Source organism: Larus michahellis, chromosome 9 (genome assembly GCF_964199755.1).
Source record: "Larus michahellis chromosome 9, bLarMic1.1, whole genome shotgun sequence".
Taxonomy (NCBI): domain Eukaryota; kingdom Metazoa; phylum Chordata; class Aves; order Charadriiformes; family Laridae; genus Larus; species Larus michahellis.
Window position 1 is genome coordinate 50,052,826 of NC_133904.1, and position 23,318 is coordinate 50,076,143.

The 23,318-nt window shown below is 49.2% G+C and overlaps 2 protein-coding genes across 2 annotated transcripts; one reads left to right on the plus strand and one right to left on the minus strand.

The window, feature by feature from the left end:
- Positions 1 to 2,265: 2,265 nt before the first annotated feature.
- LOC141749079 (cis-aconitate decarboxylase-like) lies at positions 2,266 to 8,764 on the minus strand. Its single transcript, XM_074602153.1, is given in 10 exon segments — positions 2,266 to 3,184; positions 3,945 to 4,150; positions 4,443 to 4,535; positions 4,715 to 4,902; positions 6,560 to 6,638; positions 6,640 to 6,772; positions 6,774 to 6,838; positions 7,677 to 7,897; positions 8,087 to 8,141; positions 8,744 to 8,764. Coding segments are annotated over 10 exon segments (1,980 nt in total).
- Positions 8,765 to 19,504: 10,740 nt separating this feature from the next.
- LOC141749080 (threonylcarbamoyl-AMP synthase-like) lies at positions 19,505 to 22,398 on the plus strand. The gene is made up of 5 exons (XM_074602154.1): positions 19,505 to 19,552; positions 19,843 to 20,005; positions 20,846 to 21,011; positions 21,186 to 21,280; positions 21,898 to 22,398. The coding sequence occupies exons 1-5, from the start codon at positions 19,505 to 19,507 to the stop codon at positions 21,981 to 21,983; spliced, it is 558 nt and encodes a 185-aa protein (XP_074458255.1). The 3' UTR covers positions 21,984 to 22,398.
- The last annotated feature ends 920 nt before the right edge of the window (positions 22,399 to 23,318 follow it).

The window sequence follows — 23,318 nt, forward strand, 5'->3', positions numbered from 1 at the left end:
AAAAATCTCAGGTATGCCTCCAGCTCCTAGATGCTCTGGAAAAGCCACTTACTGCTTCAATTGATAAGGGGGCCAATAAAAGAAAAGTCGGACCTACCAGCCTTCCTGCGCCTTCCCTTCTTAATTTTACACATCTTCTGCTGAAATGTGTCAGGATAGCATCTGATGGGACAGCCAAGACATGAATAAGGTTTAGAAGGGTTTCTGGATCTCAGGGACAAAATGTAGCCTGAAACCTAACTGAAAAGTTCTCTTTTCTGCTCCAGCACCAATAGGTAAAAGGTGCTAGTTCCCTCCTCTCCTGCACAGCTTCACTGCTAGATGGCATCACTGCAGCATGGTGCAGAAGGCATGGAAATGAGAACACTGGAACAGATGTTAGGGCACTGAAAACACTGGTAATCCATTGAGGTGCATTGTTCCCTCCACTGAAGCCCTTCTCTGTTCTCTCACAAATATTGATTCCCATGACAAACGTCGGGTTTATGGCTCACACGGAAGGCACTGGCTCTCTGGGTTTCTAGTTCATTGTGCTGTGAAACACGGAATGACAATTGTGGTGATCTCACACCTGACTCAAACCAAGGGCAACTAGAAGCTTGCCATGGAAACTTAGCAAGTATTTGAAATCTGTTGCTAAATGGAGAAACACTGGATAACTTCCCTTTGTTGAGAGATCGTGTTTAACCACAGCCAGGCTTTGCTGCCTAATTGCTATTGCTTTCACCAGGAAAAAGAGCCTGCAGGATTCAATGGAAATATATGACTGGAGAAATCACTGGCCATGGGCCAGCTGGCCCTGTCCTAGCCTCTGCAGAGTTCCCCATCTATTGGCAAAGCCTCTGTATTGCTTATGTTCAGATAAATACTGAAAACGTGATGATCTACATAGCATAGCATTAAATCTTTAAGCAGGAAATGAATTTACTTCAATTCTTTATTCAGAAAGATTCAGTGTGAATATGCCAGACACTGTGAGAGAGTGGATTAACAGGTGGACAAACAGTTTTGCTTTGGCTGGGAAATTCTCTGCATAAACCACTACCAGCAAGCTAAAAAGGAACTGGCCCACATTCCTTCTTGCATGTCTAATCTCAGTCCCCCTCACTTTCACAACAGATTCTGTACCTATATCATGATCATGTTGGCAACAAGTCCTTTGGATCAGCAATCACAGTATTTGTTTAATGTACAGAGGAATATTGCATAGTTCTTCATCTCACTGTCCAGAAAGGGTGCAGGGCAGGAAAGCCTTTCGGTGAATGGCTGCTCAGAAGCGCAAGTACTGATTTCATCCCAGCTGGAAAGACGAGTTCAGAACTGAGTCTCAGTAAGCCTTCCCTCCTCTCAGGGGAGAGAAACAGGAATTTCCCAATGTGAGTCACAGCATGTAAGTGCCCAAGTCACCACCCAGGGGTGCCCGTCTCTGCACAGACTATAGAGACCACCTCTGGTGAGCCAGCTCCGTTAGGTGCCTGGGCGACGTGGGCAAAGACAGGAGGGTGATGTGGCACAGCCCTCGGATTGGCAGCGATCACCTCACAGGAGGCATAGGATGACTGATGTAGGGTTCCTCACCTACCAATCGCCTTTCATTCAGAAAAGGCATACGGGTTTTAAGGGTCCTTGAACCATCCCTTGCACACGGAGAAGTGACAAACGCTTCCCAAGTGATGGAGAAATGGGAGGCTTTTACTGGAAAAGAAAAAAAATATCCCTCTCTGCCTGAGAGTTTTGCAGGCAGGGCTGTTTACAGTAACTGATAGGTTTTTCATCTGGCCAGCGTGACTAACTAGCCATTATCTGAAAAGTGCCCAGAAGAGCAGTAAGAAAAGCACACATTTTGCAGCTGAACTTCCTCTTCTCCCCAGACTCAGCAGTTAGGCATTCTGTACAGAAATACCTTTGAATGTGGCTTTAAAAAAATATCCAAACAACAGTTCCTTCTGGGGAACTGGCTTCCAGATGTTGTTCCAGGATTCTCATAGATTTCCATGGGATTATATTTTTTTTTATTTGTAGTGGCCTTTCAGCTATTCAGACAGCATCAACTATGAGTTGAAATTTAATCTGTGTACTAATTACTGACACAGACACACCTCCTGCCTTGTGGACTCTCTTGTTTTTAAAGCATCTACTTTAACTTCAAGGGTGGGAACATTCCTGTCCTTGGAAATGAATAGTAAAGCACCAATGAAGAAAGGAATCAGATTTTCACCAGGACAAGTCCCTTATATTAAAAAACCCCACACGCTTGCTGTTCCCTCACAGGCTGCAGGCCAGCTGGGAACTATCTGACAGATTCTCCAGGTTGTCCACCATAGTGATGATGGTTTCTACTTTTTCTTCTGGAAGCACATGAGAGGCGTTGGATCGAAACTTCTTCAGGAGCGATTCTTTGCTCAGAGGCTTCCTCCAGTGCCCGTAGAAAGTGTCACATTTGCCTGTCAGGACATCCCCACTGTGCAGAAGCAGCGCCACCTCTCCGTACATCTTGTCAAAGTTGGCCACATTGTCTTCAGGGTGCTCCACCACCACTTTGTCCAGCAGCTCCCTTAGCTCCTGCCGGTGGATGCTGCTCTCTGTGAAGGAGCTGAGGCCCACTTCACCATCCAGCAGGGCAGTACAGGCATTGAACTGGAAGGAGTGTCTAGCCTGGTGTTCAGAGCTGGGGAAAGGCCGATTGATGTACTTGGACACTGGGATCTTCAGCACAATGGTGCGGATCAAAGAGGGAGAGAACGACCCTGCGTAGTTGATGAAAAGGTTCCGGACAGACAAGGCAGCATCCACCACCCAGTGCATCCCCAGGTGGGCTGGGAATCGCTTGAAAGCGATATCCTGCTTCTCCAAGAGGAACTCATGATGGTCACTTGGTGTGGACAGTGGTTTGGGTTGATAGATACTGTAGAAAGCACTGAATCCTGAGCAACCAGCGATATCATCCAGAATCAAGGGGTTAGCCTCCATCCCTCGGGCGGCCAGCAGCGCTGCTTCGAAGCCCAGGCGGGTGGCATTTCCGATATGCAATGGCTTGGCTTGGGTGGCTGCGTTTGCCATGGGTGCCCCGGCAAGCGATGCAGCAATGCCCAAAGCGTGTGCGCACTGGGCCGTGCTGAGAGAGAGCAGCTTTGCAGTGGCTGCAGCACTACCCATGGTACCGACCACCGAGGGAGGGTGGAACCTAAAGGGGAAATTGCAGTTATGAGCACCCCTGCCTGCTTGGCACAGGGAGCGCCCGAGCACCTCACCTACCAGACCTGCCTATGGGACTGGGAATGAACTGCCACGTCAGCCAGTGGAAATCTCTCAGGGCTCTGGTGCAGGTGGGATTCACCTAACTCAAATTTTAGCCATCTGCAAACTAAGCGTTTACTTGAAACTTCATTGGAGACAACAGAGTGAACTCAGCACCTCCAGAAAGCAATTTTTAATTTTGCCTGAGAGTAGGTGGCACAGCTTGTGTCCATACAGCCAAAATTCCTCCCCCCAGATAAATAAAAGTGGCCTCATCCAACATGCCCTGGGATAACAGTTCCTGGTCCATGCTATCCCTTGGACCACGCCACGGCACTGCCTGGTGAATGGCACTTGGCAGAGGCAGAAATTGCACCGGGGACTGTGCCCACAATTAAGCCGTCTGCATGGCTGTGGGCCACTGCTTGTCCTGTGTTCTTGCCCCGGTTACTTTACATGACAACACTGCAGACTCAGCGGTAGTCCTCTTAATGGCTGTTTTTAAGGCAAGGTCACTGGAGGTCACCAAATGGATATGAAACAAATGGTGCCCCATCAGCTCTGGCAGAACTGGCACTCGGCTCTCAGTAGGGCTTTACCCTGATCCTGGGTTCAGCTGGACTTAAACTAACATATTGAAACCCTGAGCAGGACCGTTAACAGACTCACCAACCCTCTTCCTACTCAGTGCAAAAAAGGAGGTTTACCTTTTGGGAATGTTGTGAGCCTCAGTGGAGAAATGCATGAGCCTTCCTTGCACTTCCAGGCCCACATTAAATGCCAGCAGAAAATCCATGCCGTTGGGTTTGGTGCCTGGAGGTAGCATCTGGGAAGCTGCCAGGAGAGCTGGCAGAACAGCCCCTGATGGGTGAGTAGCAGGATGCCAGGTATCATCAAAGTCCATGGAGTGAGTCTGCCAGAGAAACGGAGATAAGGACATGCTGGTGTAGGGGGCTGGGAGCCGAGGGAGCTAGGGGTCCTTGCTGATTCTGCTGAGGCTACGTCTGTAACAACGTCCACCCAGTCACCTGGTGGTCCCCATGGCGGCTGTCTGGTCCCTCTAAAAGCAGTGCGGAAGACTGCAGAGCAGTCCATGGCTTCTTGTCCCCCACTACCCCTCCCAGTCACCAGTCTGCTTCCTGCAACACTAATTAGTGTCTTTGAAGGCACCACAAAGCAGAGCTTCTCCTGGAACTTCTCCTTACCGCAACTCCATTGGTGAACGCAGCCAGCGTGGGGGAGAGCTTTATGCCTGGCTTGCCATAGACAGAGCTCACGGCAACCGAAGAGTACAGCTCCTGCGAAAGGGGGAGAAGTTCAGGTGAGGACCTTGAATGAAGCAGTGATTGTGTGATGCTAGAACACCCCTCTACTGCAAGGCAAAAGTCGTACATCAGCCATGAAATAAGGCCTTGGTTACGGTGGTGGTGTCAGGGTGGGACCACATAATGACATGGCGCTATGGGGCTGTTCCTACCCGGCAGTACTGCAGAGCGATATCGAACACGTGGGTCGTGCTGCCCACGAGGCCAACCCCAATGCTGTCGAGGATCATCCTCTTGCTTCTGTGGCGGACAGTCTTGGACAGGTGCTCAGGTCGAACTGCATGGATGAAGGAGGCAAAGCTGCTGGTCACGGTCTCCTCTGGAGCGCTCCTGGCCACCACTGCAGCACCAAGAGAGAGGGGAGGGGGTAAAGACACATGTGGGCCATGTGCTGACAGCTCACAGGTCCTCACCCTCTGGTCTCACTGAATTCCTTGAAGGGCAAAGGCAGGTGGAATGTGCAGGATCTGCCCAGCATGTCCCTAGGGTCCCATGGCTGCATACAGCCCTACAGATTTGGGAGGTGACGCACAGCTTCCCTGCGCTGTCCCAGGCTGGGAGCCAACCCCTGGGAATGCCATCTGGGGCCAGAGTCACCTCCTGTGGCTTCAGGCACTTGGTGGAGTGTAGGAGAGGAGCACCGTTGCTCCAGGCTCCCTCCGTAGAGAGTGGAGAGGTGCCCCTGGCAAGGGGACTGGCATCTTCTCCGTGGGGATGTGCCATTTCTCCCTCATCGCCAGCACAGGGAGCCCAAGGCGCGCAGGCTGGTGTGAATCCCATCCCTCTCCATGGCTTTCCAAGGGTCCACAGCACATCCTGGCTCCTACTGCCTTCACGTGCTGTAAGGAATGCTCTGCGCACCTCCTGGGGTGGCTTCCAGAAGGTCCAAGTGGAGCAATTTCAGGGATCAGCCACATCCCCTCACCCTGGGTTCAAGCAACCATCTTTTGGGGGGGTCAATACAAATTATGTCCCTTTTTCTGCACAAAAAGCAGAGCACGTGCCCTGCTGCCGTACCAGTGGTGCCCTGTTGGGAGTGAATCACATGAAAACAAAACTTCCTATAGCTTCCATTATGTTTTGGCAAGCAGGACTAGACCCAAAGCTTGGACTTATCCAGAAGCTCGGTCCTACAAGGCACTGAGGTGTCTTGACTCAGCCAGCAAAGCTTTTAAGCCTCACCCACTCAAAAGGATGCTCGTGCTTAAAAAAAAGGCCTTTGTGTGTCCTTTCACAGCCGAGCTGAGGATTCAGCCCACGCTTCAGAAGGAGATTAAACCAGAAGATCTCCTGAGCTGGGTGTTTGAAGGAAAGGTTTTCCTGTTGCTGGGAACACCTCTGCTGGTAGACAAGAAGCAACACATCGAGCTTCCCAGGGCAAAATCGGTGCCTGTATTTGTGACCTGTGAGGTAGAGCCCGTCCGGCAGCACAAACTACGCTTTTGGATTTGGAGGTCGCCATTCCCAAATCTTTGGGGTGTTGAAATTCTGTGAAAAATATCCAATTTGAGACCATCGTACTTTTTCATTTCAGTGACAAATTGCTTTGTTCTGATGAATTTATAATTCATAGAATTATAATTATTGTGACCCATAGTAATTTATAATATCATTTTGAGAGTGCACATGAGAGCAGAAAAACGACAAAATTAATTACAGCTAACATTTGCGTGGTTGTGAATCCGCAAATACATATGTATGTATGTCGGGGGGGGGTACGCACACATGCACACAGCTAAAAGATGGCATTAACACCCGAATGAAACTAACCGCATGAAAAAGTCAAGACGAGTGAAGCAAGAAAACAAACACGCTTTGCTTCAACATCTTGCAGGAAATATCATCAAAATCAGCAGGTACGTATGACACTTTATTTTTTAAACAGAAAATGTCCCAATGAGAAAAAATGACCATTCCCTAATTTCACTAGCGCGTATTCATCCCTAAATGTCACGCCGACTGACTCACAGCTTGGTTGCAAATGCATTTGGACTCACCTAGAGCCTCGGAGTCTAAAATCTGCTTGTAAACACAGCTGAGAATGTCATCGCTGCTGTGACTCACTGAAATGAAATCCGCCCCTCGCAGCCGCTCGCTGAAATTTATCGCTATCGGAACCTGTACCACTCAGCAGTTTGGAAACCTCCTGCTGACCGAAACCTGTGTCCCCCCCGCGCTCTCGGAGGGCATCTCCAGCACAAGCGACGGCACCAACGCCCTCGCGGAGGAGGAAAGAGTGGAGTCAAACCGGAGCGGGGAGGCTGGAGGAAAATCTGCTGGAATCACACGGCACCCGTAACGCTCTGATTGCTTCCTTCCCGTCATTAAACCCTCTTTGGCGCTTCACTCGGCAGCGATATTTTTAACCCTCCCGTTAAAAGCATTTCATTTCTCCAGTGTTTTTGTCCTGGTGTGGCAAGCCGTGCTGCAGGACTTAAATTAAAAAAAAAAAAAAAAAGGACTGTGTCCAAGAGCAAATAGATCTGTGTGATTGTTGTTATTTCTCTTGATCTCAACTGTTCATTAAGTAACATGCATTGCATGTATGATATCAGTAACGCGATAATTAATAAAATTAATAATTTTAAAATAAGCTCTTAGGCAAACCTATAAGAGACCAAGTGGCTGCACAGCAAAGCATTGCATTCATGGTACTAATAACACAATAATTAATAAAATTACTAATTTTAAAATAAGCTGTTGGACAAACCTATAAGAGACCAAGTGGCTGCACAGCAAAGCATTGAATTTATGGTACTAATAACACAATAATTAATAAAATTAATAGTTTTAAAACAAGATGTTAGACAAACCTATAACTATAAAAGACCAAGTGGCTGCACAGAAAATCATTGCATTCATGGTATTAGTAACGCCGTAATTAATAAAATTAATAATTTTAAAATAAGATGTTAGACAAACCTATAAGAGACCAAGTGGCTGCACAGCAAAGCATTGCACTCATGGTACTAATAACACAGCAATTAATAAAATTAATAATTTTGAAATAAGCTGTCGGCCAAGCCTCCAAGAGCCCAAGGGGCTGCGCAGCGCCGCTCCACCGGGTTCGCCCCAAGCAGGGGAGCCGTGGCCGCGCAGCGCGGGACGGGAGACCCGCAGGGTGAGCCCTGACTCACTCGGAGCGACGCCGACGGCAAGACCAGGCGGAAGAAAGGAGCAAGGACCAGCGGAGGAGTTCAGGAGCTGAGCGGTCCCATGGCCGTTACGATGTAAATATCCTCCGTTTGTGGTCAAAGAGTAAGAATTCGGAAAGTCTGGTTCTAAATGAGTTGAAGTTTGTGTTTTTAGCGCAGGACTAGCAACATTTTTGCCACCTGTTACAACCGAGGGCAATAACCACCACAAGCACACTTTGTTTGCCCAGAATTCCAGCGGTTTATCTCAGAGCACTTAGCCCAGCACTTTTTTTTTTTTTTTTTTAACCAATAACGACATGATTATTTTGGGATGCTCTTTAAAAAAGGATAGGGAATGCTGTTCTGCCGAGAGAGAGAGATACAAACCGTGAGCAGCAGTTTTATGAACTTGCCGGGAGCTCGCCAGGAATTTCTGGGATTTCTAGAGTAAAGACAGAGAAAGAGCATTTGTCACCGAAGCTGCTTGAACTTTTTCAGAGCCGTTTTACTGGTTGTGCCTCTAACATGGCATTGTAAGACGCTCACAGATCAAAGGAGCGGATAAAACTAACTACATACTTAAAGGAGTTAAAAAAACAACCCTATTTTCCACAGCTCGGTCCAGCAGGGATGCCAAGAATAGCCGGGGAAATAAAGCAGTACAGTAGAAGGGGCTGCACAGCCTTCTCAGACCTACCATGAAATCCTCTTACGGCTGCGAGCGGGACCAGCTCAGGGTGGACACGAGGAGAAAAAAAAAACCACACAGCACATCCCAACATCAACAACCCCCCCCGGCCATGGCACCGCGCAAAACACGTTTGGGATGCATAAAAGGAACAGGCATGGAAGGAACAGGTTAGTAGCTACGAATAAAGTGTCTGTGAAAACCATCTGATTTTGTCAGTATTGGGACAGGTTCCCATCTAATGTCGCGACAATTTTGACCAGTCGAGGAGCCGCCTGGAAAACGACATTTACCTCCTTAAAGTGAAAAGGGGAAGATGAGGGATGGATAGGTTTGGTCCACGCAGCAGTAGTTACCTGTAAGGTGAAGAAGACCATGCTGGCGGCTGTCACCACTGCTGGGTCCCCAGCTCTGCACTGCTCTATTCGAGGGATGGGAGAGGTGTCTGTCTGAAAGGTGCTTTGGTGTCAGGGTTTATATATGCTTCTGGAAGGCAATTTGCTTTTTGTTTTTTTGCAACTGAATTTCAAGTGTGATGACATCAGCCTCTGGGGACCGAGAGGGTGGGGGGAACAGATGAGGAGGGGTGTTTTTTTTTCTGCCGAACAGAAGGGAAACCCCCCAGGTTTCAGGAAATAAAAAAGGATTTAGGACAATAACTGACAAAGTTCAAGGAAATTCCTGTCTCCAAAATGCCACAGGTGCCAATGTGTGAAGCAACTGGCCCCAGGCTCCTCCTACAGAGGAGGACTATAAAACTGGTCGTTACCAGGAAATGAGAGGGACAAGAGCATCCTCCCATTGAGCTGAAGTGTCACCAACCCAGGTAATCCAAGCCTTGGAGGGAGAAGCGTGGCATTGGTGTTTTTCTTTGATGCTTTTCTTGAATACATTCAGTGTTTTGTCATTTGGCTGAATCTTTCCATAGCTCTCCTTCTTCTCGATGCTCAGCTCTGCGATGTTGCCTGCCATGTGCTGCCCGTTCATTGAAATGTTAGTGCAGAGGTGGACTCTGTAGCTTCCAGGAGACGCCGGGACCCTTCATTCCCGAATGAATGTTTGGACCCTGGGGGAACGCCATGGCTCTTTGCTTTGTCCAGTGGTCAAACCTGGGGACATTTAACGTGCCGCATGTTATTTTGTACAGAATAACAGGCGGGTGTGATACACCTTGCATTTAAAACCAGCCTGGATTTCCTACTAAATACTAGGCAGCCCCTTGGTCACTGTGGACGTTGCAATGCATCTCAGGCAACTTCGTGCTGAGTTTCACCAGAGGAGAGTCAGGGCTGTGATGTCGATTCCAGCTGTGCAGGGTGGTTGTGCACTGTTAATCTTGCTGTGTGCTTATCCAAAAAAGAATTGCATTTCATTCTCCTCCTCACATCTTTATCTTGCGAGGCTTTTCTCAGAGCTGTATAAACATTTGTTATCGTTAATAAGGTGGGATGGAAAACTAATCGCAAAATGCCACTGGGGAGTAAGTGTCTGAAAATTTAACGTTTTGGTATTTATACATGTGTCCCAGGGCGTGCTGAGCCTTGCTCCAGCCTCCTGTGGGGACAATGTCCACGCACCAGCATATTCCCATTAGTAGTAGTCAAGGAAAAGCAGCAGGGGCAGCAGACGTCAGTGCAGAGTAGACGCACGCAGCGATGTCTGCAGAGCCCAGGTACAACAGCAAGGCGGAAAGGGGGCGCAGAGGGGAATGACCTTTTCTTCAGGGGCTGAAGGCAAGTTATTACCTAGAGGATTCTATGATTCTGTTGCGAGCCGGGCGGCAAGTAAAGGAAAAGATGATCAGAGGCTGTAGCCCAGCTGGCCCGCCGGCCACGTGGGCATGGCTGGGAGGTCATGCTGGGGCGAGAAGGGGGAGGACCTGCCCAGCCATTTCTGCAAACCCCTGGCTGAAGAATGTCAGGGGCAAGCAGGAAAAGGAAAGAAGGCGGAGGAGGTTGGGTGAGCGAGGGGATGGCTTTGGCTTTGCCCTCGCCGCACCAGGGATTTGTCCAAGGGAAGGATCACCCCGGGCTGCCCTGTCCGTTTGGTAGAGCCAGCTCTCAAGGGTCTGGCAGTGCCCCAGGTCTCCGGATGCCTCCTAACCATGAGGAGGTCTCCATACTTGTGGTTTCCTGGTGAGTGGCTGTGCTGGCTGGTACCCGGTGTGTACAGAGAGCCGCTAACCCCACATGGTAGAAAGGGACCTCCCGTTCGCTCCTCTGCCCCCGCTGCCCCGCGTCGCCTGTGCCACCTCCACCCAAAATGCTCCTCTGCGTCAGTCCCCTCCCGAGGACGCCCAGCTGGGGGACTTCAGTGCGAGGGAGAGACTTGGTGGGAGATCCCTCCTGGCTGCGTTGAACGGAGTGGGGAGCAGAGGCGTCACGTTATCCATTTTCCGTAGTACGTGTGGGGAAACAGGTCCTTACAGAGAGCCAGAGGCAGCAGCTGCACGAAAGGGCCAGTGACAGAGCAATGAGGGGTTTGTCCCAGGGACAAGCAAGCCTTGGGCACACTTTGAACAGAAAACACCTCTGAGTGTTTCCACACAGATCCTCATTTCTCCAGGTCCTGGTGCAGCCCACGGCGTTACTAGCGCTGCTCCTCCTGCGAGAACAACGGGAGGGGATTATTGGATGTGTCCTTGTGTTGCATGAAACAGGGGCGGGGAGGCAATGCACGAATGCTGCAGTGGTCTTCGGACAGGGAGCACAAGTCTGTGTTTGTGGTGCGTGGGGGGATGCTGTGGGTGGGTGTGAGCAGAGCAGGTCTGCAGCTCTTTCCAGCCCCAAAACCTCCTCCTCCCAAGGGAAGCTCCTTCATCCTCCTCCTTTCCTTTTCCACGTCTTGATCTAAATCCTCTCACATCCTTTCCTTTTACACCTCTGTAGCCCGATAACGGCGCATTCTGGTATTTCTTTCCCCCCCTTCTCAGATGTCCTGTGAAGGATTGAGCAGCAAGCAGAGGGAACCAGCCCTACTAGTTGTGTCTCTACACCCTTCACCAAACCACGCTGTATGTCGCAGGCTCTAAAGCTGCTACCACGGCTGGTTAGGCAGGAACCGCCAACAAAGTGAGCCTTGGCAAATTGCAAACCACTTCTGCGAGCCAAGCAGTCACCCGGCCAGCCCATCGTCCTCCAGAAAACCCATCTCCTCCTCCCCCAGAGAGCGACTCAGAACAGGGGCTTGTTGCAGCGTGCCTAGAAAGCCACTGTCTGAGCTATTTCAGAGCGAAACATCTGGAGGGACTTAACATTGTGGCCCGCCTCCAAGTGTAACCATTGAGACCAAACCGCTTATTTATATCTGAAAGTCACTTAAAAAAAAAAAAAAAAAAAGACAACGTCATGGACTCCACAGGTAGCTGCTCGGCTCTTCCTAAGAGTGCCTCATTTCTTAGGGCCTCCTTCATGTCAGTAGTTTATGCAGATGCTTGACATTAAAAGAGAGTGTTCCTCCCGCCGAACTCCGATTTGGCACATCTCTCTTTCCTAACCAAAAAATCTAACTTTTAGCACAACCAAATAATTGAATGAATTAATTGTCCCCCAAGGTTCACTTGAAAGTTTTTACCCTTTCCACATTTCACGAGAGTTTGAGTTGCTGAATCAGTTCAGAGCTGTTAGGAGGCAATTTATCCTTCGTTCTTCATTTTTGTGAAAATTACATCCTTCAGAACAAGTGGAGAGAAGGAAAACATGGGTTTTGTAGCGTAGCAAAGGAGTCAAGAGGCCATTGGTGCTTGCAAAACGTGTATGTCTGCCCAGGAATACCCAGTGTTTAAGAGCAGACCCTGGGATTTACGTTCATTAATATTCACAAAACTATTTCTTTGAGTGGTTGCTCCTTCACTCCTCCTCACTTCCCATATCAATAGTAGTGCCGCATGCTTTCCTTTCTTTCCAAAAGGCTTTTTGGAATGGCTGAGAACAGAATACATCACTGTCTCCTTTTCCAGCTCCTTTAGGTCATAAAATGTTCCAAAAATACCAAAATAACAAGAACATTGCTGTTTTATTTTCATCTTTGTTTCCTAACAAAAACCTCCAGAGAGCAAACTCCAGCTCATGGTACCCAGGAGTGCAGAGGAATGGAAATGTGGGGGCTGCCTGCAAATAGACGAGTTAATGGTAGAAATATGAAGGGTTTGAAAATAGACTATTTAGTCATTAGGGTTTCAAGAAAGGGATGGAGCTGGAAAATTCCGTCTGGAAGGGAGACTGTGTATGCGTGCGTCGTGCCTGCCTGTTTGTCTGTAACAGTGGATAAGAAATGTCCTGGAATGGCTCAAAAATACCTTGTGGGTTTCGTCTGAATGTTTGTTCGTTTGTGTTAGGCTATTCATTCCTCTCCATCTCCAGCAGCCTGGAGAAGAGGGGGCAGGAACCATCACCACCACCTGCAGCGCTTTGAGGCACCTAAACATGTTTTTGCCAGAAATCCTCGTAGCCTAAATAGGTTGTGTGTGTTTTTTCTGGATAGGACTCTGGAAAGTAGGCACCTAAAGTTCTGCTTTGAATTGAGCCTTTGTCTGGAGCCACGAGCGGGGAGGCACTATGGAAACACCTGAGCCTGTCACCAGTTTCTCCCTCCTTGGAGCAGGGGCACGGTTCTGAAGGCTGGCCGAGCGCCCGAGCCAAAGCAGTGCTGGTCTAGACGCCAACGACGGTGAGGTTGTGGGGGTGACCGCCGACACTCTTGTTTTGTCTGGAAGGGCCATGGCGAGCACGGCGGGGTTCGCGGCCGTCTTTTACAGCGAGCCGGCGGTGCTGGGGCTCCTCGCGAATGTGGTCAGCGCCTTCCTCCTCTGCCTGCAGAACTTCGCCGTGGCGCACACCGGCCTCAGGCCACAGGAAGCAGAGGACATCCTTGCAGGTGGGTGATGCTGCTCATGGGGGACACCGGGCATGCTGGTCGGTGGCCCTGGACTCTTCAAGAGTCATCCCCATGGGCCAATGGACAGCATTGGTGGGACAGGTGGGGAGACGTGGGCTTTCTCCAGTGTACAGAAGGTCTGTGTGCTCCCTAGGATGCCTGCTGCTCCTTCCCCAGCAACGCTGCTGGGAATCTGGTTGGTCCAAACCATTCATGTGACAGTCCCCTACTTTCGTAGAACCAAACCCTCATGGACCCGTTCACCATACTGAGCATACCAAGGGGCTCAGTGGCCACGCACCGAGGCTCAGAACAGAAATTTGTCATAAAGGTGGGAAGAGAGGGGAAGACAGAGGCCATAGGGCTGGTCACAAGAAGGCTGTAGGACCTGCGGTGGGGTGTCCCCCAGAGCTTGGTGATGTAGCACTTCTTCATGCAACTCAAGCCTCTTTGTGGCTTGCTTCCTACCTGACCTCTTCATGTGTCTCTCAGGTGTCCACCTCATCCTGATTGGAGGCTTTGTCCAGCTCCTGGCAGGATTCCTTGCCTTCCGGAAGTATGACCACCTCGGAGGTGCAGCCTTTCTCACCTTCTCTGCTCTGTGGAGTAGCTACGGGGCTACACGCATCATTGCAGCCGCTTACCCCTCCTTGCAGAACACAACGCTGCTCCCAGGGAATGCCAGCTACCTCCTGCCCACTGGCATGGCCCACCTCTCTGCCAGCCAAAGTGCGGTGGCTGGGCTGGTGGCCTACATTTCCATTTCCTTTATCCTCTCCTTCTGCTCAGCCACAGTGAACTACATCATGCCGTTCATATTTGGGGCCATCGCGCTTGCCCTGGTGTTTGAAGCAGTTGCATTGTTTGGCCAGTGGGCCCTGATAGTGTCAGGTGTCATTGAGCTTGTCATTGTCATCTGCGGGTTGTATGGAGCGGTGGCTCTCTTATTCAAGGGCATCACACAACGGTACGTCCTTCCAGGCTTTGGGCATCCTCTCTTCAATGTCTTGCTACTGGGGTCAGCACAGAAGAGGTCTTCCAAGGCCATTGGGGAAGAAAAGAAAAAGAATACGAAGTATGCTGAGCCAATGGCCCTAGGCAACATCTGCGATACTGTCTCTCCCTTTTTATTTGCCTTTTACTTCTTTGGCTACATGAAGAACTTCTGTGTTGGAGCAGCGTGGATATCCATCATCTCCAGCTGCCAGCTGCTGTCCAGCTTCTACAGTTATCTGAGAGGTGATGTCTACTACACTACCAAGTTTGGTGTCCACAGCCTCTACTGGCTGGTGATGTCTTGGGAAGAGTTTACACTCACCACCTTCCTTGGGCTGGCCAATGCTCAGGAAAGCAGGCTGGGAATGTTTGGAGGCTGGTTCTTCCTGGCCACTGCCTGCATGCTCTTTCTGATGTCAACCCACAAAGATATCCTGGAGATGCTGCAAAATGCCTCGTTCATCATTCTCACAACCGCCTTCATCCATCAGATCCCAACGCCAGGTGCTTACCTGTTCCTTGGGGCTGCCTGCAGCCTTTGCACTGCTCTCTCGATGTACGCCACTTTTGCCAGCCTTATCAACTCCATTGGGGAGAAGGTTTTGATTCCAGTTGGTGTCCAGGCTATGTCCAGCTCAGCTCTTCAAACCACACTGATGGCTGCCAAAGTCTTCTTCACAAGATCCAAGAATTTCCCCAGCGGCACCCGTGCTGAAGTGCCAGATGCCTTGTTCTACATCTGCAATGGCCTGGCTGCAGTCTCCGCCATCCAGGGTGGTCTCAGTGACCCCAGCAGGCAGCAGCTCTCCATACCCTCTGTGCTCATCCCAGGAGCCATAGTGCAGCTGTACGTCTGCAGGATCCAGGTTCAAGGAGGGAGAAGGTTTGGTTCCGTTCTTCCATTCTGCTATGCCGCCTTCTGGGGAGCATGGACCTGGCTTCGGTTTGCAGGTAATGCAACGTCAGGATTACTATTTTGCTTATTCGAAAAATAAAAAAAAAAAAAAAGGATTTTTTTAGGAAACCTCAAGTTGCATTCTTTAACCTAATTCCTACTGCCAGGAGATTCAGTGACACCAGGTTTACCAATATTCCTCCTTGCAAAAAGATAATGGCCAAACATCCCAGCTTGTACTCACATAATTGATTGCCATTGCTGCAGTCACTTGGTACTCTCACAGCTACAGGAGTCCAAGTTGTGTCTTCGACTCCAACAGAGGTCAAGGTTTCCCTGCTAAACTATTGTGAGATGGCACTCAGACTGTCTCTGGGCTGTTATCTCAGAACAACAGTTCAGGAGATGCTTTTTGGCTGTGGAAGACTCCAGGTTCTGACTTTATCCTTCAGAAGCCTGGAGAAATTCATCTTAGTTCATCGTAGCCACGAAAGAAGATCTCAGAACGATGAGCCTGGGCTTTAAAAAGCCTTAGGTAGCTCCACATGGGCAGCACGCTCATACAGCTTTCACGCCAGGTCCTATTAAAATGCGCACTTGTGGGGAAAGAGCTATTGCTTAAGAGGAACGGCAAGAAGCTATTAATGTTTTCAGCCAGACCCTGTTTATTACAAGCTGGAGGTAAAATCATCACCTTTTTTGGATAACCCTCACCAGCTCTTCAGTTAATACCTCAAATGCTTTGCATTGCAGAAGCAACAGGTTTCAGTGTGGTAGATTTGCTTTATAGTAGCCACCATCAACTAGTTTGGATGGCAGTGATTCCAGCTGCAGGTATGCATTCTTCTGTTACACCACACTTACTGGTTTGCTCACAACTGAATCTGCTGGTCCTATTTCAGGCCACTTGGTGGACATCGGTGCGGGGAACAGCGAAGGATTCACCGCTGGTTCTATTGCCTTCTTGGTGCTCAATGCTTTTTTAATTATTTTAGGTAAGTCTCAGTACCATACGTGATTGTTTGCTGACGGGTATTTGGGGTCAGATCATTAATCGCATTTGTGGTCACTCTGTGGTGGAGGCGCAGGAGTGAGGGAGTATCAGCTCGCTCTGCCACTCCGATTAAGCAAGAACTGAAATGTTTTGCCCACAGCCAGTAACAGAAGCTGAGTTGGGCTTAGAAGAAACAGTCATAAGGGAACGGAAGAACATTTCAAAGAAAATAAAAGGTTCAAATAAGGTGAAAGTGTTAGACGGACTGGGCCACTGGCATATCTCCACGGTCACCCTCCAGCCCAGCTGCTGTAAATCAGAATCTTCTTGGCTGCCCGAGAAGTGTTTTCCATGTGAGCACAGTGTTCTGGCAGGTTAAGGTTTTGGCAGCTTGTGTCTTGAAAGCTGAGGGCTGAACAAACCATAGCTGTACCTCTCTGTTCCTCCATGAACAGGGAAGTCAGATCAAGGAGTGCTCAGTTTAATCAAATAAGATCAAGCTGATTCAGGAACTCTTCTGCTGTTTCATATAGACTTTTTTGGCCGTTCTCTGATGTGAATCCCTCTTGTTTCTATTTCTTTTCACAGCTTCCTCTTTTAACGTGGTGCTTCTCTGCATGACCCTTGCAATGGAGCTCTTGACCATCTGTTTTCTGCTCTTTACGTTGGAGAGCCTCCCTTTGCCATTTGAAAGTGAGTTGTAGGTGAACTTGGTCCTCAAACCTCCACCCACAGGGTGCAGTGAGTGGGTGCCTGGTTGGGGAGCAAAGTTCTGCACAAGCTCAATATGTAAACGGCAAGCAGAAGAGTGTGTCATCTTTCTCTAGAAGACGTGTGTGTGTGCGAGCTACAGACGCTGAGCCTTTCAGCTCCTCGACTGGAAGAGGAAACCTTTCCTCATACCATCACAGGGTCCTTGAGCTTTCTAATATACATTTACGGGTGGCTGATACAGCTGAATCAAAGCAACCTTCTGAGGTTCTGCACACTCCTACTTTCTAGTAGTTGGTCAGTCAGCTAAGACTCAGGATGAACTAAAGGTGGCACTGGTGTGAATGGCTGTAGTTCTGTCTAAGCTTTGGCTTTGCAGTAAGTGAGAATTTTATTTGTAACTACATAGAGTGTCTTAGCGAGATGTTTGTAGAAGCTTTTCCACCAGGAAAAAAGAAAAAGCGCATATGGCAAAAGATGCACAGGTAGGAAAGCCTGGAAATGCCCTGAATTTTTAGACCCACAAATATGCTGGACTGCAAATGCTGCATGACAGGAAAGGCAAAAGTAAGTTTGCAATGCTGGGAAGTCATGAGACATAGAAGAAAATAAAACTTTGTCATCGCCCTTCCTGCCTTTGACTCTCTCTGGTGTTTTTTTTTCCAGTTGTGGTGCTAATCATCTTCAGCATCATCTGCTTCTATGGAGCAACAGCATCACTTGCAAACTGCATGTTTGGGAAGGATCTCATGATGATGGGACCCCCTCTGTTCACAGTAAGAGATTGTTTGTATGATGGTGTAGATTCCCTGGTCAGGAGGGATATTCTGGGGTCTTTGGGCTTCCCTACGGGAGTTCAAATTTTCATTGAATCTCCTTCCTTTGAGTCCCTTAGTGCCATTTGAAATCCCAGTCCCATGGTCCTGTGGAATTAGCCATCTCCAATCCAAGAACTGTTGACAGGCTGAAGTTTTAAAGGCCATCACACTGCGGGCAGGGAAATACGGAGTTAAAAGTTTCCTAAAGTGGACAGAAACAGAAAGAGCTCCCTTCTCTATCTGTTAACTTTAAACTTTTTCTACCATCTTGTATGTCTGACCAAGGTGGTTCCACCTGGTTAGTCTGACAGCTCTAATACCTGCTGCAGAGAAACATTTTCATTAAATCAGCATTTCTAACCATGGAGACTCATGACAATGTACTTGAAACTTGATCTCACTCAAGTTCCTCTGGCTTTAAGATTCCCTTGTAGTTTCCTTGGGTCATTTTGGAGAGCGGTTATTTCTTCAGGAAGCAATCCCTGTGCTGGGTGGGATTCATCTCCTGTAATTTTAGGCATCACCAGTTCAGATGTCTGCACCTGAGCTAGTCTCTTTGGCTTTCTTTATTACTGGGACAAAACCATCTCGCCCATTTTAGGTGAAGCATCCCTAGAAGTGCTGCCTCTGCCCTTTGACTACAAGGGAGCAGGGCACAGTGAGATGCCTGCATTTGGGCGGACTGAATCCTACCCTGTGTTCCATTTGTTTGCTTGTTCCCAATGTCATAGATTTGTTGCCTCCTGTTTATTGCCAGGTTGAGAGCTCTAAGAAGGACACCGAAGACCCTCCGCCCTGCGTCTGCCCCAAGTCCCACTGTACGAGTGGCTTGAGGACCATTGCTGACTTGCTGAACACAGGGGCGGTATGCGGGGTCCCGACAGACACTGTGTATGCTTTGGCAGCCTCCTGCAAACACCCTGAAGCCATCGAGAAGGTCTACAGAATCAAGGTGTGAATACAAGGCGGTCGTCTTGTTACTTGGATCCTGCTTGCGTCCTAGAGAAGCAGAAATGGGAGCCCCTTGTTTCGACTTGTCCTAAGGCAACTTGGGTAGAGTTTATGAGCAGCCACACCAAAACACCATGGACCATTTTCTGAGCTGAGCAACCTGGGGTAAAGCACCCCCTGCGCCGGGTGTTGGGTACTGGGAATTAGACCAGCTCCATCTTGCTTCACTGGAGGGGCCAAGCATGAACCCAACCTGGAACAGCCCCGACGCTGGTCACAAGCGGGTCCAAACCTGTATTTGCCCTCTCTGTCTTGCGAAGTGCTGAATCAGAATCCCAGCTCTAAATTTCCCCAGACTTTTGGAGACATTCAGTGCTGGAATCAGACCCAAAGTTTGCACCTTCAATACAACTTTTGCAGCCTGGTCCCGTCTCTTCTCCATGAGGCAATTTCCTGGCTAGCCTGGAGAAATAAGCATAACAGACTATCTCAGCTGGCACTTAGTGTGAACATCAGCAACAAAGGCAGTCTTTTCTGTCCTGCTTTGGTGCCAACGCTAACCTTCCCTGTCGATGAGATCACATAAACAGAATGTAAATACATGCCCAGTTCCTTAGTCATTTGGCCCCGCTGAAACTGATGTCAGTTGAGGACTGAAATGACACCGCTTTGTGAGCTCTTTTTATTTTCCCTCCCTGTCACTGTTCGTTTTACAGCAAGCTTATTGCAAGGCACCGAAGAACTGAAGAAGTGGTTGTGAAGGTGTTGGTTTCCAGGGGGTTGGGGTCTCCTTCCCCTATCTTGCTGTGAATTGGTGGGTTTGACCTTGATTTATACCAGAATAAGCTAGAAGAAAATCAGGCCCGTGAGGTGTAAGATGTTAAAAGCAGCGATAACGAGCAGAGCATCGCCGTTCCTCCGTTGGGTGTGTATAAAGCAGGGAATTTGGATGTATCCCACCAGGATCCCAAGGGCAGACCACTGTTCTCTCTCTCCTTCACGTTGCACATGCAGATCTGAGCTGCGGCATCAGTCACAGCGTGCAGCCCCCTGCTGCGCTCAGCATTTTGTGCAGAGATGGCTTTTTGCCTGCTTGGAGCTTCTGGTCGCTTCTGGAAGCACACAAACTAGGATTCCAGTGGGCTTCGATCTTCTCAGCACAAACTTTCTCCCTTCATCTATTTTTTCACCTCCCTCTCTTCCTGGTTTTTGCAGGACAGGCCTCAGGAGAAGCCCATCTGCATCTTTATTTCAAACCTGGACCAGTTGCGAGCAGCTTCTCCGCCCATCAGCCCACTGCTTTGGGAATTCATGGAAAATGTTTACCCTGGTGGCATTGGCTGCATTATCCAGAAAGGAGAGTGGCTGAAGAAGTTAGGTGAGATGAACAGGACAGCCCTTCTCTCTCTCTTTCATGTTTTCAACACAGCAGGTCTGCAATCCACACGCCCTTTTGGATGTCAATGGGGAGAGATTCTGTTCATTCTAGCCTGAGAAATCATCTCTAGAACTCTTACATGCCTTGTTAAATGTTTAGCAGAGGGTGTTAATGAGCTGGAATGACTCATTAGCTGTGTGAGCCAGCACCATGACTTCTTTAACTCAGACTCGAAGGAAGGGAGGTTCATCAGCCTGGGAGAGTCACCTCTTTCAAGCCCGTAGATGTTAGTTAGGAATGAGCAACTCCTGGGTGGAGCATCAAAGACAGATGAGAGGTCCCCAGGGGGGACAGGGTTCCTATGGGCATCCCTTCTCCTTGCCTCTTCCTTCCTACCATATGGACACAGTGAAAACACTGTGAGCAGCAGTATGACTCACGCTCAAACCTGGCTCCTGGGAATCAATGAAAACATTAAAGACTGAAGAAACCGTAGGAGTTACGGATGCTTGACAGGCAGAGGTATGTGACAGAGGGTGGGAGGGCAGGCAATGATCACAGTTAGACTCTGTGATATCAGTAGATCCTATGTCCGTGAAGGCAGCTATGCTGATGTTCAGCCATTAATCTTTTCCTTTTGCAGTTAGTCCCAAAATCTTACAGCTGCTCTTGTGGATTTTTGATCAAGAAACTTCTCTGAAACTATACAAAGAGACTTGCAATTTTGTTTGGGGCGTGGAGCAGAGTCACTTGCAAAGAAAGCAGGAGATCTCCCTCTGATGCCATGCCAGGTATTGTGCCAGTCTTGCCTATGCCAACGTCCTCTGTCTGTCTTCCAAGGGGTTGGAGCAGGCTACAGCAGAGTGGGAACTCAAGACAGTATCATGATCCGAGTGCCTGACCTGACTGTCCTGGTGCACCTCATCGACATGACGGGGCCCTTGGCAATCACCTCTGCGAATCCCAGCGGAGAGGTTGACAGCACACACCACGACATGGTCATCTCGTGAGTAACCCCTTCACTGGCATTTCTATCGCGGTGCAAAACACCCGTCAGGCGGGTGGCCAGCGCGTTTGAGTGGTGTATAGATCACGACTTGATGCCCTGCGTTGAGGGGAACTTCGGCACAATGTAATATGAAGTACTGTGTGGTTTTGTTGTGGTTTTTTTCCCCTACAGACGTCTTGGCCATAAGCTGGAGGGTGTTCTCTGTGATGGAGAATCTGATGAGGTGGTGGCATCAACTGTGGTCAACTGCACGAAGATTGATGAAAGTGAGTGTAAGAACCACCCTTTCTATGTCAGCAATTGCATTTTCCTGGGATATTTCCATTCCTTTCAATAGTATCAATCTGGCAGCACAGTGTGCTCCAAGAGTAACTGTTCTTGAGTGCCTGGACATTTGCAAACATGTTGATGAAGAGAAACAAACAAAAGATGTCCTTGGAGGACCTCTGTGTTGACAGAGAACAAGGCAGTGAGGAGAAACACGGTTGTGCAAGCAAGATCTGCCTTATAAGAGCAAAAATGCTTCAAGTGGGAGGGTGGATGCTTCTGAAAGGAAGGGTGTATTCTCCTTGTAGACCACCAGAATGAAGGTGTTACAGGAGCTCATCCACAATGACGTAACAGCACAAGCTGAGGCTGGATCTGGGTTGTCATTTGAGTAGGATTCTCTAGTGGAAAACTAAACTCTTGAACAAAGAGTGGGGTCAGTGTTGGTGGGTGTTTTTGCTTTATGACAAAGTTTCTGGTCCTCTTGCTACACAACTTTATTATTTGTCCTGAGCATTTGAATGGCTTTACTGATCCAGGACTTTCTTTTATATCCCCGTCCCTTTCTTTCACCCTTTGGGGACTACCCTAACTTTCTCATTCTTCCTTTGGGAAGGTGGCATCACCATCGTGAGAGAAGGCTGCATACCAGCCGTCAAGGTGATGCAGATATTTGAAAGCGTGAAGAACAGAGCTGTCTGAAACCAAAGGAAACTTTCCCTGACAAAAAGCCAGTGTCTGGTCTCACTAAAGGACATGAGGCGTCCCATGCCTCACTGGAGCAGATGGCCTGGTGAAAGCCATACCTTCTCTAATCAAGCACTTACCTCCTTGGGAAACAGCAGCACTTCCCCACCCAGCGTCTCTCCTGGGAGCTTTCTGCGGCTATTTATTGTTTATCTCCAGTAAGTGCCTGAAACCGCTGGGAGACCTGCCCACGGAGTGCCAGCAGGATCAGGAGCTGATGCTTTATTGCAGGAATTCCCAGAGCGCCCGTGTTTCCTAAATGCCTTGAACTGTGAACGTCGTGCCCGCTTGTATATCCCCTTCCACAACACTCAGATCTGTGTACTTTAAACTGCTAAAATCCACTAAATAAATCCTCATTTTGGAACGTAAGGAAAAGGCTTTGAGTTTCATTTGGTTTCCACCGAGCTATTCGTCCTCCAAAAATTGCAAGGCTCCATGGCTAAACACTAGAGGAAGGAATAAATATTGGAAGGCACAATCCTGACAGAGGGCTTACAGCAAGTAACTCATCCCCTGTCCTTCTCTGGCATCTTCACAGCCATTCCCTGCGTGACGTGGGTCCGTGGCCAAGCCGGGAGCTGGGAGGGTCGGGTGGCCCCTGGCCGCTCCGCCTCAGGAGCCGTCCCCGCGCTGGTCCCCGAGCACATGGACCTGAGTTACGCGGCGTGGAGGGCAGGGAGTTTTCTGCCAAGAGCAGAGAACAGAACTTTCCTCTCCCACAAAGCGAATAAGAGCCGGGGGGAGTCGGGGACGAGGGAAATTCACGCTTAATAAAGACAAAGCTCAACCAAGGAAACAATGAGTTAGGGCCCAAAGACAAGAGTCTGGCTTCAAAACACTGAGATGTGCATTGCAGATTTGGAGGGTTTCTGTAATGTTTTTTCCTGTACTGGAGGCAGTGTCCAAGTGGCAGGTCTCTGCCAGTTCCCTACAGTTGTTCCTTCTCCTCCCTCCTGCTCTGGGCAGGCAGACTGCTCCCTCGGCACGGCCAGAGCACCACCTCCCACCACCCCCCTTCCCTTCTCTTCTTCCTCCTCGTTGTTTTGGAGCACCTTTCTGTCTTCCTCATGGACGTCTCCCTCAAGCCACATCCCCCCTCTGCACCTCCGGGCAGGAGCTCCCTCCCTCCCCGCTCGCCCGACGCTGCTCTGGGACCTGAGCAGCCAAACCGGGGAGATTTTGGGACTGGATTCCTCCCACGCTTCATTACTAACGTGTAAACAGTAACTCCAGTTTTAACCGTGCCCAGCTTGCTTTGGCGCTGGGCTTGTTGTCCATCTGCTCCTC

Coding starts and splice junctions, on each gene's coding strand:
- LOC141749080 (XM_074602154.1), top strand. CDS start 19,505: ATGTTAAAAGCAGCGATAACGAGCAGAGCATCGCCGTTCCTCCGTTGG. Junction 19,553..19,842: donor CATCGCCGTTCCTCCGTTGG/GTGTGTATAAAG, acceptor TGGTTTTTGCAG/GACAGGCCTCAGGAGAAGCC. Junction 21,281..21,897: donor CTGCACGAAGATTGATGAAA/GTGAGTGTAAGA, acceptor TCCTTTGGGAAG/GTGGCATCACCATCGTGAGA.